The sequence below is a fragment of the Rattus rattus genome, chromosome 1, assembly GCF_011064425.1.
Source record: "Rattus rattus isolate New Zealand chromosome 1, Rrattus_CSIRO_v1, whole genome shotgun sequence".
In the NCBI taxonomy this organism is placed as follows: Eukaryota; Metazoa; Chordata; class Mammalia; order Rodentia; family Muridae; genus Rattus; species Rattus rattus.
This window is the reverse complement of record NC_046154.1, coordinates 2,333,845-2,352,337: the sequence shown is the minus strand read 5'-3', so window position 1 is coordinate 2,352,337 and position 18,493 is coordinate 2,333,845. Positions and strand designations below refer to the sequence as shown.

Here is an 18,493-nt window from a genome sequence, read left to right as displayed (position 1 = left end):
TCTTTACACACTGTACAGGTTAACTGAACTGACTAAAAAGTAATGCACCTCAGAAAAACCAAACAGGACCTTAACTCTTAGACTCTACTAATTCCCTAATCCATTTTGTAGTTTTAAACAGCTTCAAAAATAACACTGTTCTTTACCATTTAGTTTGACCGCCATTAGTCTGTAAATCAATTTAAGCATACTTCCACTTACTTAAAAATAAACTTGTTACCTTATAAAAACTGTTAGACATAATTTCACTGTTTCTTCCTTGATTAGAACTAAGGTTTTACCACACTTCTAAACTGATACAATTGTTAGTCTCTAACCTACAAATGTTGAGCATTGGGGATATTTGGTTAAGCTTAGGCTTCTACATGACACAGAATCACACTGGAAAGGAGAGTAAAAATCTGTAATCTCAGAGCTTGCTTTTTAAAGTCTGTTTACATGTAACTATATGAAATTCAACCAGTGTGGCTGGAAAGGAAGACTAATGTTTACACAGACCTTTTAAGCATCAGTGCATTAGTACATTATACTTTGTTTCATTTGGCTCTTCTCTGGGCGGCTAATACATCAATAACAATTTAATCCTTGTCTTAGAGATTAGCACAACTGCACTATTGTGCCAATAGGATTTAAGGAGATACTGTTCCTTCTAAAATTGTTTCTAATGTTAGCTTTCAACTACATTCAGTTAGGTTTTTTTTTCCATAAAAATGAATGAAGCAGAGAGATTTAACAGTCTTCTGTACTAGCTTTTTTGTCTGATTTTAAGACATAGAATGGCCTTAAACTCACAAGCATCCGGCCTCAGATTCCTTGGTATTAGGATTAAGGGTGTGCACCACAACTTCCAGGACAGTACCAAATAATGTACATTTTACAAATTATGTTACTTGAAACCGGACTTCAATCCCTAGGATCCACAAATACACCTGGTACAGGTGAGGAACACATAAAGTAAATGTAAAATTTTAAGTTTATAATTTTTATCAGTACTTTCTTTCCTTAATCACTTTTTATTTCTTGGTGGATTTTTTTTTCTTTAATCCTTTCAACAAATCTATTATAAATTGTTGATGTAGTTAAATTAGGTTTGTGACATTTCTATACATTTATAAATTATGCCTGCCTTCCTGTCTTTCATGTCCCCACTCTTTCTGTTCCTTAATTGTCTTTCTTCAGAGAAAGCATGCCACATTTGTCTGACTTAATTTGGTTATTACAATGGTCCCCTCAGTTCCACCAACTTTCCTGGAAATAAACAAATGTAATAAATTGTGGAACAAAAAGCAAAATCACAAAAATACTAAATCTAAAGTATGTGCTCTGAAGCAAAAGAGGTCAAAATCCTGTAATTCTGTAAATGTTCTGTCACAGTTGTAGTACAGTAGCACAAAATTGTAATTCTAGAATTCTGGAGAGCCATAAGTTCACAGTTAACCTCAGCTACACAGGAAATGAGGCCAATCTGGTCTGTAAGAGCTCATCTCAACACACAAGTTTAGAACAAAACAAAAGTATGGTTAAACATGCTACATCATAAATCTGAGATAACTTTTAGTTCAGAAACCATAATCTGTGTTTAGCGCTGTTACTATTACCGAGCAGTGTATGCCACAGGGTATACTCTACTCATTGAGAGAACCATTTCCCAAACTAATCCAATGATACAACTGTCAGCTTTTTCAGACTAAGTCACAAGTTCATTATGAATCTGATTACAATTAAACAGGCTAATAAAAACTTAGGGTGCTGGAGAGATGGCTCAGAACAATTTGCTTGGCTCACAAACCTGAGAACTTGAGTTACAAGCCCCAGAGCCCACAAAAGTCAGAAAGAACAGTCAGTATGCAACTGTAATCCCACGCTCCTGTGGTGAACGAGCAACAGACAGACACATGACACTGACCAGTCAGTTAGCCTAGTGTATGCAGCAGTGTGCAAGACCCTATCTCAAGACGGTAGCTAAGAAGGAACACCTAAGGCTAGCCGCTAACCTCTCAGAACTTGTTTATGTGTATGCCAGTTTTGAAAAGCCACTAGGCACTAATTGAGGTAAAAATTGGGGTAGTTCAGAAGAGGTGATCACTATTGTTTAACACTGGGACTCATGTGTTAAGTAAAATTTATTTCCATTTTTGAGTTAAGACAAACCGGGTAGTTATGTTTTTTGGGAAGCATTCGAAACCAAGGTTGGTAAAAACAACTAAAGACTACTACTTGCCCCTCTCCTTTCCCCAGTCCAGAGTTCCACAACACAAAGGCAGGGAAGAGAGAGGTGAGACACACACAACTAGGTAGTATGGACAGACAAACCGGGAAGAAGCGAGGCTGTGTACATCAGCCCTGTACTTCATTTGTTTACATTTACTACAAAGAATTCATTTAGTTCCTTTAGTCAATGTCATAATATGTATTTAATGTCTACTGATAGATGGAATAGAACCAGAACTCTATGTGCAAGTGAACACTGCAATGCTTGTGTTCCCTGGAAAGAACCTGAAAACAATCTATGACTGGAGCAAAGCCATATTCCTATATGCACCTAACTCAAAAACAAGCAGAAAATCTGTAAGCAGCCCCAGAGACACCATGTAACAATCAAGACTAATCAAGAACTACCTTCCCATTAAGAGAGATTACAAAACAGTGCTCCAAACCAACGGCAGCACAAGATACGAAACAGAAGTCCAGACAACAAGCACCTTCAACAGCCTTTCTTTCCACACTGCTCAAGTATCTAACCATTTTGGAGATTTTTATTTTGAAGACTTCTCACCCACATTAACCTAAGTAAAAATATAATCACAGAGCCTGGTAATGTTAACTAAGAGACTTATCCAAGGCTGGGGCAGAGGGACAAGAGATCTGTATTCTCCGTTAGGTCGCTGACAGACTCCCTAAACAACGGTTTGTTTCCATCTTTGTCAAAGATCAGATTGCTCTAGTAAAGAAAAGTCCTCACACAACCAGATCTATTTACCAACTTAGTTTAGGTCGGGGCCTGACAAAATGCTCAGCAGGTGAGGGCAGTGGAGGCGAAGCTGGGGATTTACTTGTCAACCTCCAGAGCCCACGAGGCAGAGGCACCCAACCAACAGGGCAAGCTTTCCACACACACTTACTGTTAAAAAGAAAAAAAAAAAAATCAAGAAATACAAACTGCCTTTTGGGATAAAGTAAGACACCACTAGCGAACAATCAGAGTACTTAAAATACAATTCTTTCATAACTTACAGAGGATGTGAGGCCAAGACCTCTTGGGAGCAGAACCTAACACTATCCTCCAAGTCCTCCAGTTCTGGTAGAATAAGTAGTACTCACTCCTACAGAAAATTACAGAACTGACTTTAAAGTAGAACCTTATAATGAGCGGTTTAGGATGAGCAGGTTTTCTAAGCAAAATACATTATACTAGTATGTTTATAAACTAAAAGGAACTATCTCAAGAGCACAATTCAGTGATACAATTCCCACTCAAAATTGTCATCTTTGAGTGTTCCATATTTCTGCACCAGATCCAACACGTTTGATCTTGTGTCATTTTTCTCACAAGTTGAGTTTCTCCATTAGACTGGTGTGTTCCCCATAATCAACAAACGTTTGCTTTTTCGACTCTGATTCAAATGTGATTGGAATTCTTTAAGTTCTGGTTACAAAGATGTATGCTACTTAAACTTCGATGAGTAAATGTTACTACAATAGTATTGCAAAACTGGCAGTATGTGGCAGACTTAGGAATTCCAAGTATTGTGTATGAGTGCTGAATACATTTCAATGTCCACCTCGTATAAAGAAATCTCATTTCTTACGATGCTAGCAACGACTATATTTAAGTATTCAACTCTATAGTAGAAGAATTAGCACGTTAACTTTTACTGAATGGTCTGGAAAACAAATGCGTTGTCTACATTGGATGATACAGAAAGAAAAAAAACAACTTAGTTCTCTTTGGCTTTCGGTAACCCGAAAAACTCCCGTTTTAAAAACCAACCTCTCTCATTCTTCAGCCCTGAAAGGAAGAACTTCCATCCACTGAGAACAAAACGGAGCCTGTCCAGAAACCCGCGGAGGTAGGAGGCCGCGAGAGGGGACCCCTCCAACCGGGTTCTGAGTTCTCCCAAGTGACATCATCATTTCACCTGCGTCTCGTCCAGGCAGGGGCGGGCCGGCTCCCCGCTGCCGCGGGAACAAAGAGCGCCAGGCTGCCGGGAAACGTCCGCCGTGCGCTGCCCGCCGGCTCCCAACCTCCCGCGGCCAGTACCGCCCTCGCGCGGGAGCCAACGGCCGTCGCCGCCAGTACCTGCGAGGGGAGGCTCCGCCCTGCGGGGCTGCTCCCACCGCTCCGGGCCGGGCCGCCGCCTCCTATTGTGACTGCTCGCCCTGCCGGCGGCCAGCTCGCCAGGGCCGCCGTCCCCGATCGTCCTTGCCCTCGGAACTCGGGTTCCGACTGAGGCGCTGTCAAGGCGCTTCCTTCCTCTTGGCACCATCACACGGGCCTCTCCAGAAAACCACGGCTCCACGCCCGGCGCTGAAGGAGCCGGCTAGCTTCTCGGAGGCCCCATCTTTTGCGCCTGCCGTCCCAACCGCCCCGGCCTCCGGAGGCCCGCCCGCCAGCCGCACGAGGGGGCCCCGCCCCAATCCACCCCACTGCACCCCTTCTCAGCGCTCGAAGACTAGCGCGGGCCGCGCCGGCGCAGTAGATTGCGCTGCGCGCGCAGGCGAAACCCAGAGCGCTAGGCTTCCGACAAAACCCGAGAGACTTCCTCATCTGAGTTCCGGACGCCTGCCCCTCCCCTCGCCTGCACAAACCTAGCGCCAGCCAAGCGCAGGATCGCCGGAGAGCTCCGCCTCTTTCCCCCGCGCCGAGCCCCCTTTGTTTCCACCCGCGGGGGCGGGGCCGCGCACGTCCAGGCCGCTCGGGCCAGTTCCGGCAACAGAGCCGGTGCGCAGCGCCCCTGCGCAGCCCCGCCCAGCTCACTCGCTTGGCTAGCGCAGGCAGCAAAGGTGGGGAGGTGGGGAGGTGGGGCAGCGTCTTCCAACGCAGGGAGTGCCTAACGCTGCGGCAGCTTCTGCTCCCGCCAGCAACTCAAAAACTCAGCGGTAAAGCAGTAAACCTCACAATATAGTATGTATGCATTTATATGACCGAAGAAGTAGGAATTTTTACTGACGCACACACTTGGGTCTCAAAACAGGGCAAGCAGGCTTGTATCTAATTTGTCCAACCCCCAGGACGATTGTGACAAATTCTCTGACTTTTCTGAGATAAGTTGAAGTTCAAATAGTAAGTAAATGAAGCCTTGGCTCACTACTGAGTTCGAGATCCAATAGAGAATACAAACCCTATACTAGATCAATAAATACAAGGAAAGGAGTTGTTCAATACCATTAGGAATTATGGGAGGATAGGCTTTTTGAGTGGGTAGAAATTAGAAGTTTCTTTTAAAGTTTATTAAATGTTAAAGGATCGATGAGCAGAAAACCCAGGCTGAGCAGAGCATGGTAGGCTCAAAGCCTGGGAAGGCTGAGAAAAAGGACTTCTGGGAGCTTGAGGTCCTCCTAGGCTACTGTATTAAAATCCGGTCTAAAAACCTTGAGTCGTAGAAGGAAGGTGGGGGTAGGAGGAGGGTAAGAATAAACAGGAAGGGGGAGGGGTTAAGAGGACAGAAGGTAAAGTAATGGAGCCCAGACTCTACCTTCAGAGGGCTTAACCCTTCCCTCCTTCTCTGGGTCAGTGGCCTCGGGTAAGAAAAGCAACACTAAAATGTTTCAGAATCTTTTTGGATCATATACATTCTGTTTATGAAAGACCCATATGGTAATCATGTACATTTGTCAACCAGTATCAGACTGAGCGCCACTGCTCTATTGTGACTAATTTCAAGGTTCACTCTTAAAGGTGCCTAGCAACTGCTGAAGCAAAGTTCTAGCAATTCTGGTACAATTCTAACCCTAAGGGAAGCTGGAAAAAGACAATAGATCCCTATGCAGTGTTCCCTCGCCTCAGTTCTACACTCCCACTATGGAACTTCCTCTTGTCTTTGCCCCCCACCTCCAACTCACTCTTAGACCAGGCTGGCCTTGAACTCAGAGTTGCATTTGCCTCTGCCTCTAGACTGCTGGGATTAAAGGTGTGCAACACTACACCCAGCTTCTAAATGCTTTAACCCCCAAGTCTGATACTGATAAAAACACAGGAAGAGGGCATGCTTTTCATGAGACAGCAGACTATCTAACATGGTGGGGCTGAAATTATGTCTGAGTAGTTATTCAACAGTAGTTCAGCTAAAAAGCTCTGCTTGCTGTCTTTTTCCACAATGGCAAAAAGCCCTGTTGGAGAGCTTAAACAAACAACCAAAAACCAAAAACCAAAAAAACCTTTCTGTAATGGGAATTTTCTACATCTGCACGGCCCAGAAGGTATCCATGTGGTACAGCACTTGAAATGTATGTAATCAGAACATACAGTGAACTAACAACTTAAAGCTGCATATCCAGCATAAGGAAGAGTTGTTGCTGTGGCAAGAGCTTTAAGGCTGCCCTTTAAAAGTGGTTGTCTTGTCAGGTGAAGATTGTGACTGTCTTCCTGACAACTATAAGATGTCAAGAAGGCGCAGTTCCTTCATCAGATCACTGCCTATGAAATGGGGAGTACTGCAGTGGACTCCAAATGTATCTGGTGGTTATTACTGAGCTCTTGGCCCAGGGCCCCACTCTTCTAACAGGAAGAAGTAAGAGCAGTCATCCAAAACCTCCTCCCCAACAATACACACACATGCCTATCTATCTTTTCCTTTATGGAGATGATTAAGGAATTTTTTCTAAGAGCTATGAACTTCCTTTTTCATTTAGGCATACACTAATGTTTAGATATACACATAATGTAGTAACCCATGCCTCTGACCTCAAATTTGAGAAGCTAGGGGCAGGCAGATTAAAAACTCTGGTCCAGCCTGGGCTGTGTACAAGACAGTCTCAAAAAGAACAACGTTCTTTATCACCCTCATGGATTGTACTTCTGGGTTGAGAAATCGTGTCCACAGTTGTCTTTTGAATTTCAATAAAAAATTTAATAATTCTAAAGAAAAGGGGCAAATGGAATTTTAATTAGGATTTCACTGACTCTGGAGATAAATGAAGAGGCAAGGTTGGTTTGACAATGGCAAGTCTTCCAACACCTGAGCTGAGCAAGAGGAAGCCGCCTATCTGCTCAGAAGTGATCTCGATCATGCTTCAAAATACTCTGTAATTATCTTGCATTTCAGTTCTGACTTTTCTAATTCAGTTATTTAGTTAATAGCAACCCTTGAGGCTTTTTAAAATAAACAATGCTGTTTAAATTCTGTATATTCAGCTAAAAATAAAACTTTTTTTCCTTCCAAACATATTCATGCCCTAACTGCCTTTCTGTACCAGCTGGTAAGCACACCCAGTCAGAGCGAACAGCCATGGAACGACCTTGTTTTTTCCTATCAAATCTCCACTAGACAACTGTGGTCATTTGGGCCTAGCGTTTTCAGGGTATTTTCAGGGTATTTCAGGGAAATAAAGTAGTGTCTTCTATTTCTAATTTGCTGAAAGTGCATTAAAATGGTGGTTTAATTTCACCAAAATATTCATTGCCTATATTTTTTGGTTAATATATAAGTTGCATTAGTTGGATTTTGTCTATTAAACCAAATTTATATTGCTAGTAAATCCATTTTGGTGGTCTTATTGTCCCTTTAAAATACTGATGGGTTTGGACTGTTTCTAGTCTTTTTTTTCGGAGCTAAGGACCGAACCCAGGGCCTTGCATGCTAGGGAAGTGCTCTACCCCTGAGCTAAATCCCCAACCCGGACTGTTTCTATTCCTTAGGACATTTCTTCTTCGTCCTTGTCCACAAATATAATTTTCCATTTTTAATGCCTACATCAGGTTTTATTACAAATATTTTTGTTAGCCTTAGAAAATATCAGAGTCAGTCTCTCCCACTTTCCTGTGCTCTAGAAATGAAGAACTGTAGGACCACTGTTATACCTTCTTTAAACATTTGGAAAATTCACTGACTATCAATCTATACGTGGAATTAAAATTTTTTAGATTCTTAGCTCTTCTTTTTCTTTTTTTTTTAAAAATATAGAATAGAGTTTGTTTAGGGCATGGAGCAGAAGAGTTGAAGAGTAATAGAGACAGACAGAGAGAGAGAAAAAAGTAGAGGCCATGAGCACATAGAGAGAGAGAGAGCTGGGAGGGGAATAGGGAGAGAAGGGACAGAAAGGGAAGAGAGGAAGAGCAAGAATGTTAGCCTTTATTTCTAACTAAGAAGAAAACTGTAATATTAGGGCAGACTGACATACAGACCCAAAGACATGAAGATCTCACAAGCTGCTTTTAGAAAAACTACATTCCAATCATGTGAATTGGAAAGCATTATAAATATATTTCCAAGTACGTACATAACTACAAGCTTGGAGAAGTGCTCTTAGTTCTATGAATGGTAAATGTAAAATTTGTTGTTCAGGTCAATTTACTTTATACTAAAGGATATCACAATAATGGTTATCTGAAGACCTGTTCTATAAAAAAAGACTATGGCTATAGAAGTTCTTATCTGTTTAAATACTTCTATAATAAAAATGCAATTTTATGAAATATTTATTTCCTCCATGGAACTGTGAGCTCCTTGAAGACAGTTATTTCTACTCGTCACAGGTGTCTATGCTGGATGGCAAAGAATTCAAAGGTCATTTCCTGTTTTAAGATATTAAACACATGATTTTAAAATGCTCTTGAACCACTTGTCTAACCAGGCATAATGCCACACTTCTTTCTCGTGCCAGCACTTGGGAAGCAAAGATAAGTGGATCTCCATGAAATCAAGTTGAGTACAGAGTGAGTTCTAGGCCAGCCAGGGTTGCATACCAAGAACCTGTCTCAAAACTTAAAAGAAAAAAAAAAAGTCCTAACACTGAAGAAACATTCATATGGAGAAACCTACCTAAGGAGACATGGGATCAGGCATCATTATTGGAAACCTCTGATTTCTGACAATTAACATTGTCAGCAATTAAACTGCTGTCTTCACATCCACTGCAGATGTCCTGATGTTAAGGCCAATCCAACTAGCCCAGTGATTCCTGAGCTAGTGGCCTTTCTTGTGCTCTAATGTATTAACCACTCTGCCTTGCAGTTATGTATCTGCCCACAAAGTAAACTTCCTAAAGCCAATGCTGAGTCTTAATGGAATCTGGCAAGAGATTGCAAGACTACACGCCACATGTAGTCAATATTCTAATTGATAAGTAAATATCCCACTGAAGTAATTCCATTTTTTTCAGCAGGCAAGCTCCTAAAGAGAAATAGGGCATAAAAACTAAGGGAAGGGGGAAGGGAGACAGGAAAATAAACCCACCAACAACAAAATACTTCAAAACTTTAAAAAGATTGTTTTACAGGCTGGAGAGATGGCTTAGCTGTTAAGAGCACTGACTGCTCTTCCAGAGATCCTGAGTTCAAATCCCAGCAACCACATGGTGGCTCGCAACCATCTGTAATGGGATCTGATACCCTCTCCTGGTGTGTCTGAAGACAGCTACAGTGTACTTGTAAATAATAAATAAATCTTATAAAAACTTGTTTTGCTCACTCTCCTCCCTACAAGTATTTTTTCCACTAAAATTAAGTGAAAGAAATGTAATGGCTGAATAAAACAGCCTGGAGCATCTACAAGCAGGCCAAGACTGGATCAACTACAAAACAATCCATATATACAGTTTCACCCAGAAATGTGCACAGAAAAGTGTAATTAGCAGCAACTTTCAATTAGAGCTTCTAAAAACCAGAAGGGGGCAGCAAAGACCCATCCAAATCCAGGCCCATTCAAAGTCTTAGCAGTCAGGGACCTACTATGCTTTGGCTGTTCCAATTGTGCACTGAGAGACTACAGAGGTGGTATAATGAAAAAAAATATGGCAGTGGAGCTGAGACAGGGGTGAAAGAAAACCCTGACTGAGAAGCTGTATTAGCCAGGGGGAAAAAAGACTAAATCTGCATATCCTGGACCAACAGGACAGAAAAACAGAGACTGACAGCATATGAGACGCAAAGAGCCAAGAGCCAAGAGCACAAGCACGAATGGTGCAGCATAATCCTCTCAGGGACAGTATGTGTGGGCAGGAATTGACCCTGAAGCAGACCTTACATGATCTGCCTGTCCTTTTAAAATGTCTTTTTGTGTGTATCTGTGTGCATTCACTATATGTGAGAGCACAGCACACATGTTGGGTAATGTGGTCTTTTGTTTTTGCAGTTGCCTATGTCAGGAAGATGGGACCAAAAGCTTCTAGGGGTTCTCTTGTCCCCTTTCCTTTCCCCATTAGAGCACAGAGGTTACAGATATACAACTATATACACAGGAAGAAACTAACAACAGATGTGTTAAATTTTAATTTTAGTGTTCCACTATCGTAAACATGAAAAGTTTGATTTCTTTAAAATTCACTATGAATATGTTTTTGTTTTAATCCCAGGTATCTATGATTTGTCTCATGTACTAGGAGGGGTGTGATTTTTGTCCAGCTGCAGACAGTTTACCTTTGGAATTCTGGGAACTTTTCAGAGGGTATAAGTGCCAGAACCCCAAGAGGGGCCCTGGCTACTCTGAGGAGGCGGCCGCTGGTTCCCACTGCTGCGGTTAAGAGACTGTGACTGGAGCTTCTGCAAGGACCTTGGATAGCAGTAAGCAGACTAAAGAGGTCTACACCCCCAACCCCTGTAATCTTTCTCCCCTACCTAGTGTGGTGTTGGAAGGGATTAGGGTGGAGGAAGGGTTGGAAGGGTAATATACATAAGAACCCAATAAAGTAGCACAAACAAGTACATCCATAAAGACAGCGTGAGAAGTCTTGTAAAATGTGTAGTTTGGCATACATTTGAAAATATATCCATAAAAGCAAATTTGTAGCAATGGAGCTGCTGTTCAAAGAATATGTGCTTCACATTTTTCTAGATATAATCTGTATTGTCTCCTAAAAGACTGCACATTTTTATTTTTTTTTACTGTAACCAAGAGTAAATGCACAGCATTTAGTGTGTATTCTGTAGTAGAAAATGGCAGTGTTCATTTAAGGGTACTCTTATGCAAAGAAAGGATAACCCCAGGGACTGCAGCAAGCCAAGCCTGAGCCTGAGATCAAGGAGAAAAGCCCTGAAGCTGAATTCAGCCCAGTTTACTTTTCAAACAGTCAAATTTCATACCCAAATTATAAGTTCTCTTCGTCATAATGCCCATCTGTTAAATCCCAGTGGCTTTATTGTGGTTTATATGAACTGCAGTAACCTAGGGACTGGGTCCACACTTAAGCTAAAAGGACTCAAGGAAGCAATGTGAACAGCAACTTGCTGTAAAAGCTAGTAAGCAAAAGACCCCAGGTTACAGGACCTGCTGGAAAGACAATCCAGACACTCAGGACAGAGATCCAGAAATACCTGAGGAGGAGACACTGATGAAACTAGCCAGAAGCAGCCAGACATTAAGGAAAAATGTAATCAAAGTCAGTAAAATAGGGAGTGAAATGAATTTACTTACAAACATGCTTCAAAAAAACCAAAAAGCTTGTCTAAGTAAAAATCAAGGGGCTGGAAAGATGGCTCAGTGGTTAAGAGCACTGACAGCTCTTCCTAGAGGTCCTGAGTTCAATTCCCAGCAACGACATACATGGTGGCTCACAACCATCTGTAATGGGATCTGATGCCCTCTTCTGGTGTGCATGAAAACAGCAACAGTGTACTCATATAAAATAAATAAAATCTTTAAAAAAAAAAAAAATCAAGGAGCAGAGAGCAGCATGGACAGTAGCTCCTCGGTTTTAGGGATGACCATGGAAAAAAGTAATCACTGAATGAAGTGCATGGAAATGAGCTCCTTGGAAGGTTCTGGATACAAGACTACTGCATGCTCTTGGTCAACTGGCCCACAGCAACACCTTGTTACTGCACTGTGTCTGAGAAGAAACAAGCTTTCCCTAGGGAATCTTAGTGCATCTCATGTATCTGCATAATCACAACTAGTCCAGCTGACACACACTGAGACAGAGAATCCTAGTATCATACACACAGGAAATGTAACTCGCTCATCAACTGACAGTGGCTCCTGCTACTGATACATTTTTATAATGCAGCCAACCCTGAGTGACTGTATGGACATCTGTGATGTTCAGTACACAGTCACAAAGCCTGCTGCCTCCTGTCTATGCCACACACTACAGACCTTTCCAGGTTTCATCTCAAGAAATGTTGCCTAAGCAGAATTCTAATTACACACAAATCGAAACCTTAAATAAAAATGCTTAAAAGAGTACAATTTTTAATAGGGTAAATAAAAATATTTTAAAAATCTGTCCCCCTGTTTTAGCTAATGTTTTTGTTTTTCTCAACAATTTTTATTTTGATGAAAAGACTCATGTGTTCTGGCTAGTTTTATAGCACGAGCTAGAATCATTTTGGAAGAAGGAACCTCAGTTGACAAAATGCACCACCAGACTGACCTCTAGGCAAGCCTGTTGTACATTTCCCTTGCTTTTTTTAAGGATGTGAGAGGCCCAACTCCTTGTGGACTATAATAGCCCTGGGCTGGTGGTCTTGGGTGCTATAAGAAAGCAGACTGAACAAGCCAGGAGAAGCAAGCCAGTAGGCATTTACTCTCTGGCTTCTGCTTCAGTTCCTGTCTCCAGGGGGTTGGGGATTTAGCTCAGTGGTAGAGCGCTTGCCTAGCAAGAGCAAGGCCCTGGGTTTGGTCCCCAGCTCCGGGGAAAACAAAACAAAACAAAACATTCAGTTCCTGTCTCCAATTCTGTCTTGAGTCCCTGCTCTGACTTGGATGGTGGACTGCAGACTGTAAGGTAAATCCTTTCTAGGAGGAGAGGAGGACACAGCTGGGACGGATTATATGAGAGAAGAATAAATTTTAAAAGAGAGAAATTTATAGAACAGACTGAGAAATAATTCTCAGTTCCCGAGGCTTGTTAGATACACAAAAAGATCCTCTATAACAAAACAAAATCCTTTCCTCCCCAAATTGTTTTTGTTTATGATGTTTTATCATAGCAAGAGAAATCCTAAATGACTATTTCTTCCAATTTCTTGTCCCAACAGTCTTATAAATGTCATGTAACAAACAATAGTTTAAAGACCGACAAAAATGCCAACAACAATCTTAAGATATCTATCGATATCTTACTTCCAATACCTCAGCTATTTTACAGTAAAACTAGGTGAGAATCCATGTTTAAAAAAAATAAAAACCCACTTGCATGATGTCAAATATCAAATAAATTTCATATAAATTCCATGTAGGCCAAGAAAGATTATGTAAAACTAACAGAATATTAAATTGCCAAATCTGACAAGCGGGGTTTGAGTCTAAGGATTCACATTGTGGAAGGAGAGAACTAACTCCTGAAAACTGATCTCTGATCTCCACATGTGCACCAAAGCACATATATCTCTATTGGAAAAATAATCAACTTAAGATTTAGAATCACTTGAGAGATGAGTTTCTGGACATACCTGTAGGGAATTATCTTATTAGAATAATGGAGGTAAAAGATCAACCCACTGTGGGTGGCACTATTCCCTTGGTTGCATAAAAGTAAAAAATTAGTTGAGCAAGTCATTCATCTGTCATTGTTTCTTGACTATGAATACAATATAACCAGCTGTTATGTTCCTGCAGCTGTGACCTCTCCACCATGATCTACTCCCACTGTGGAACAAAGTATCCTTTCTCCCTTGAGTTGTCTGTCAAGGGATTCTGCCACAGTGACAGAAAGAGCAGGAAAACGTTCAGCACCGTTCATTATTGGCAATACAATAAAATTAATTATGCTACTTCTCAATCACTAGAATGACTAGAACTTAAAACATATCTGAGTTGGGCAGTGGTAGCGTGTACCTTTAATGCCACCACTTGGGAGGCAGTGGCAGTCAATCTCTTAGTTCAGGTCAGCCTGGGTTTGTGTGTGTGTGTGTGTGTGTGTGTGTGTGTGTGTGTGTGTGTGTGTGTGTGTGTGTGTGAAAATAAACCATAAAGAAATTTATTTTAAAACAACTTTTTTGTATACATATACAGCCTGGTTTTAAACGTGAATTTCAGGCCAGCCAAGGCTACACAGAAAAACCTTGTCTCAAAAACAGGCAAAAAAACCAAAACGACACTCTAAACATGTGGCACGGAAGTAGGAAAATGTGAATGCTCATACACTCATGATGGGAATATAAAGGGTATAGATAGCCCTTTGGAAAAGTGTTAGTTCCTGAAAATATTAAAAATCTATCATGTGACCAAGAAACAAATACATGCAAATGTTCACAGTATCATTATCATATTATAATATTGAAACAATCCTAATGTCTACCAACTGATGAGCAAATAAAGTGTTATAGCTGTGCAAGCAAATATTATTCACCCATTAAACGACATAAAGTACTCATCTATGCTGTAGTATAAACCTTGAAAGGATCGCACAGTGAGAAAAGCCAGACACAAAAGGTTGCATACTATATAAAATCTATGTATTACTGAAAGAGGGTCAGGTAGACTATTTGCCTAGTATTCACAAAAGCCTGGGTTCTACCCATAGGACCCCAGAAGATAAAACATCTCCTTGCAGTTGTTAGTAACTGAGGAAATGAAGGATAGGTGACTGCTACAGATCATGGATTTGGGTTCTGTGATGGTTTGTCTATGTCCTGGTCCACTATTAGATGGTATGGCCCTGCTGGAGTAGGTGTGTCACTGTGGGTGTGGGTTATTAAGACCCTCATCCTAGCCGCCTGGAAGTGAGTATTCTGCTAGCAGCCTTCAGATGGAGATGCAGAACTCTCAGCTTCTCCTGAACAATGCATCCTGGATACTGCCATGCTTCAGCCTTGATGATGGCAGACTGAACCTCTGAACCTGTAAGCCAGCCCCAATTAAATGTTGTTCTTTGTAAGAGTTGCCTTGGTCATGGTTTCTTTTCACAGCAGTAAAACCCTGACCAAGACAAGTTTGTCTGTTGATGGATGGGGGTGAGAGGTGTGGGGTAGAGTTTGAGGATGTTCTAAAATCAGATGGTGAGGATCTAGTTGTACACGTTTTTGAAAATCCTAAAAAGCAGGCCAGCTGGATGACTACATGGATAAAGGACTCACCACCAAGCCTGACAACTTCAGTTTGATTCTTGGGCCCACATGATAAAAGGAGATAGCTTAGACCTGAAAGCTGTCATCTGACCTTCATCATGGTATGTGTACACACACACACACACACACACACACACACACACATACACTTTAAAGCGCTATGTTTTATGCCAGATGAATTACCTCTCAATAAAGTTGTGGCTAAAATTTTAACATGTTAAATAAACATTATAGGTACTAATATATCAGCTTGCTAGTTGTATTATTCAAATTCTTTATCTCAATTTCCCCCCTTCAACTGCAGGCATCTCCTGAGGTGGTCACTAATGAGCCACTGCCCTTGTGGAATCCCCTCTCACTGGAGCACACTGGAAACCTGTGGCTGATGTCTAGCTACAAGAACATGGCAAAAATGAGGTGATGTCGTTCCTGCAATCATGTTACATTACACAACACCCCATCTGAGCTGTCTAGAGAAGGTCTTCGGGTCTGTCTTAGCAGAGAGGCATGCTGTGATCACATGACAGCATGTGGTAGCCCCCTAGAACCTATGCTGCTTTGATGTAAGAGGTCAGATCTCAGTCACAGCTGAGAGAAATGGATTCTGCCAACAACTTGCATGGACGTGAAAGAAGCCACCCTCCTTGGTCAGGGTTCCTGATGAGAACGCAGCACTGAGCGAGACCTGCTGAGAAGACTGTCAGCCACTCTAGCCACATCATGTAAGAGACGGTGAGACACTATAAAGAGCCTTTCAGGCAATCTACTGAATAGACTATACTGTGCCAGCACACTAACCTGGAGTGGTAACCCCCCTTCTACAGCATAAGTACACCTTTATATCTGGGCTTTTATCACTTTCTTCTTACTGTTTTAACTGATTTTGGCTTAAATACTGGGGCTGAGTAAGAAAGAAAAAGAAACTTGTTTTGCCTCTAATCTCAGTATCACAGAAAAGATAAGGATCTTTCCCTACCAACAAAGAAGCAAACCTGCAGCAGCCCAGCTTCCCCTCAGGTCTGTCTGTCTGTCTCCTACTGGGCCATAGTGTCAGATCCCACAGGCTCGGGGCTCAACCTGGAGCCCTTCCTTACACGGCTCTTTACTTGTTTGGCACTTGAGGGGTTCTGTGACTTGTTTTGAAACAGAGTTTATTATGGAGCCCTGGCTGGCTCAGAACTCACTCTGTAGAGCAGGCCGGCCTCAGGTGTGCACCACTTCACATATTAGATGCTGGCTTCTGAACACCCAGATATACACTAGGTTGCCCACGATCCACTCCCAGGTTTGATAAATTTACTTAACTGGATTACAGAACTCAGAGAAACACATGCTTAGCTTCGAATCAAAAAGTATAGAGACAAAGAGATGACAGGCTGCCGCTGAGGGAAGGGACACAGAGCTTCCCTACCCTCTGGGTGAATGCTCTACAAAAGTGTTCTATTTGGAAGTACTCCAAGCCTGGCCACTGGATTCTCTCAGGGATATCACTGTGGAGGAATGACAAGAGCATGGGCAACCATTCCCTAACGTTACTAGGTCTCAGCCTGGTTGCTCGGATCTCGGGTAGTCTTAACTTGCACAGCAGCAATGCCGTAGCCAGTGAGGTATACTGAAGAGCTACTGCTGGTTGAAAACTTTCTCCCAATTCTTACGCATGCCCTTCCTCGTGGTTTTGGAGAATGAAGGCCCTTGCCACTTGTATCACATAAAGTAGGTCAAAAATTTCCTTTATGGCCAGCTCGAAGGCAGAAACAAAATTAGAATTTTCTATGACATGCCTTGGGGGGTTAGTTATGAGTCACTAACCATTAACAGAAAATATGTGCCCTAATATCAAATATATTTTGGTTCATGGTCCTACATTAACTATGCTTTTGTACAGATTAATAATTATATTAATCCTACTAAAAATGTCGCCTTTATTTGGGTAGCATGAGACCCTTTAATTCTTACACTTGAGAGGCTGAGGGAGAATTCTAAGAAATTGACCACCAACCGAAGTCACATGAGATTCTGTCCAAAGGGGCCTTTCACGTTCTCTGTGCTCACACCCACATGCTATCTTAGCTTATCGCCCGAGCCACAGGCTCATGCAGCACGGGCTGTCCTCGCAGTCCCCAGTCCCCTGCCTTAGCTTCCCGAGTGCAGGGAATCACACCCGGCACACATGCCTTCTCCTTGCTTATCTGGAATGATCAATTTTTGTGCCATTTTGTTGTATGTCTATTTCTTGTAGAAAACACAGGGCTGAAAATCTGTTCTTTAACAAAGTCTATTTCTTAATAAACTACCCTGAGGCTCACATTTTCTATAACCAGCCAGCTCTGTAATGTCATTCTACTTGTTTGCCTTCATTCATATCCCACACTTTAGACGTTACTTAAAGTCTCACGGACGAGTGAGGCTTTCTGGCACTGTCTGCTTTCCTCGTTTTACTTAAAATTACACATTTTATTTCTACAATTTGTATTTAGCAGCTCTATACTAAAAATCTAAATAAATCACTTTTAAAAAACTTTGGGGGATGAGTGTGTCTGGGTCAGTGTGAGTGATTGGGCTGTGTGTGTGTGTGTGCGCGCGTGTGTAAGTAGGCGAGTATATGAGTGACTTGGATGCGTGTGTGCATGAGTGTGTGTGAGTCACTGTGTGTGGGTCTGAGTGACTGGGCTCTGTGTGTGAGTGAGTGTGTGTATGTGTGTAAGTGGGTGCATATGAGGGACTAGGGTTGAGGAACACATGCAGAACCCTGAGAACCCTGGGGATTTGGTCTCAGTCTACTTTGCTCTGAGGCGGGCGTTTCTCTTTCCTGCCACTTCATCTCATGTGGTATGGATCCTCCCATGGGGATGCTGGGATTCAGCTGTGGCAGGGATACAGATGTGCACCACCACAGTAGCCATTTTACACCAGTTCTTGGAATTCCAGCTCAGTTTCTCAGAAGTACTTACTTTCCCCTATCGAGCCATTGAGGTACTCAAAAATTTCAGAGGGGCTGGCAACAAACTTGCTTAATTGGTAAAGATGCCTGGTGCACACCCACACATGCAGACGTACGCACTCTAAATAAAAGGTAAACAACATGTAGATTAACTATGTCCGAGAACGAAGTCTGTGAAATATTCTAAAATCTGAATCATTTCCAGTCTAATCACTTCAGACAAGGTATCTACCCTACTCCTAACTGCTTTTTAAAATGGATAAACACTGCTTCAATTTTTCAAATTGATTTTTAAGCTAATGAAACTTTATATAATCAAGGGACTTCAAGATTCATGAACAACACACATGTCCCTAAGAGGCTGCCTTCATACAATTTTGGGGGTT

General features: G+C 41.9%; 1 protein-coding gene across 9 annotated transcripts in view; it reads right to left on the bottom strand.

Moving 5' to 3' along the window:
* Rnf38 (ring finger protein 38) overlaps nt 1-18,493 on the bottom strand; it is a 107,507-nt gene that overhangs the window by 34,601 nt on the left and 54,413 nt on the right. For 3 of the 9 annotated variants that reach the window (XM_032891446.1, XM_032891455.1, XM_032891464.1), the window contains exon 1: nt 3,992-4,285. The exons of 3 other annotated variants lie outside the window; for them this stretch is intronic. In XM_032891446.1, coding sequence (XP_032747337.1) covers nt 3,992-4,000 — 9 coding nt within the window. In that variant the 5' untranslated portion in view covers nt 4,001-4,285. 3 more of the 9 variants (XM_032891502.1, XM_032891519.1, XM_032891474.1) reach the window with 2 other exon arrangements.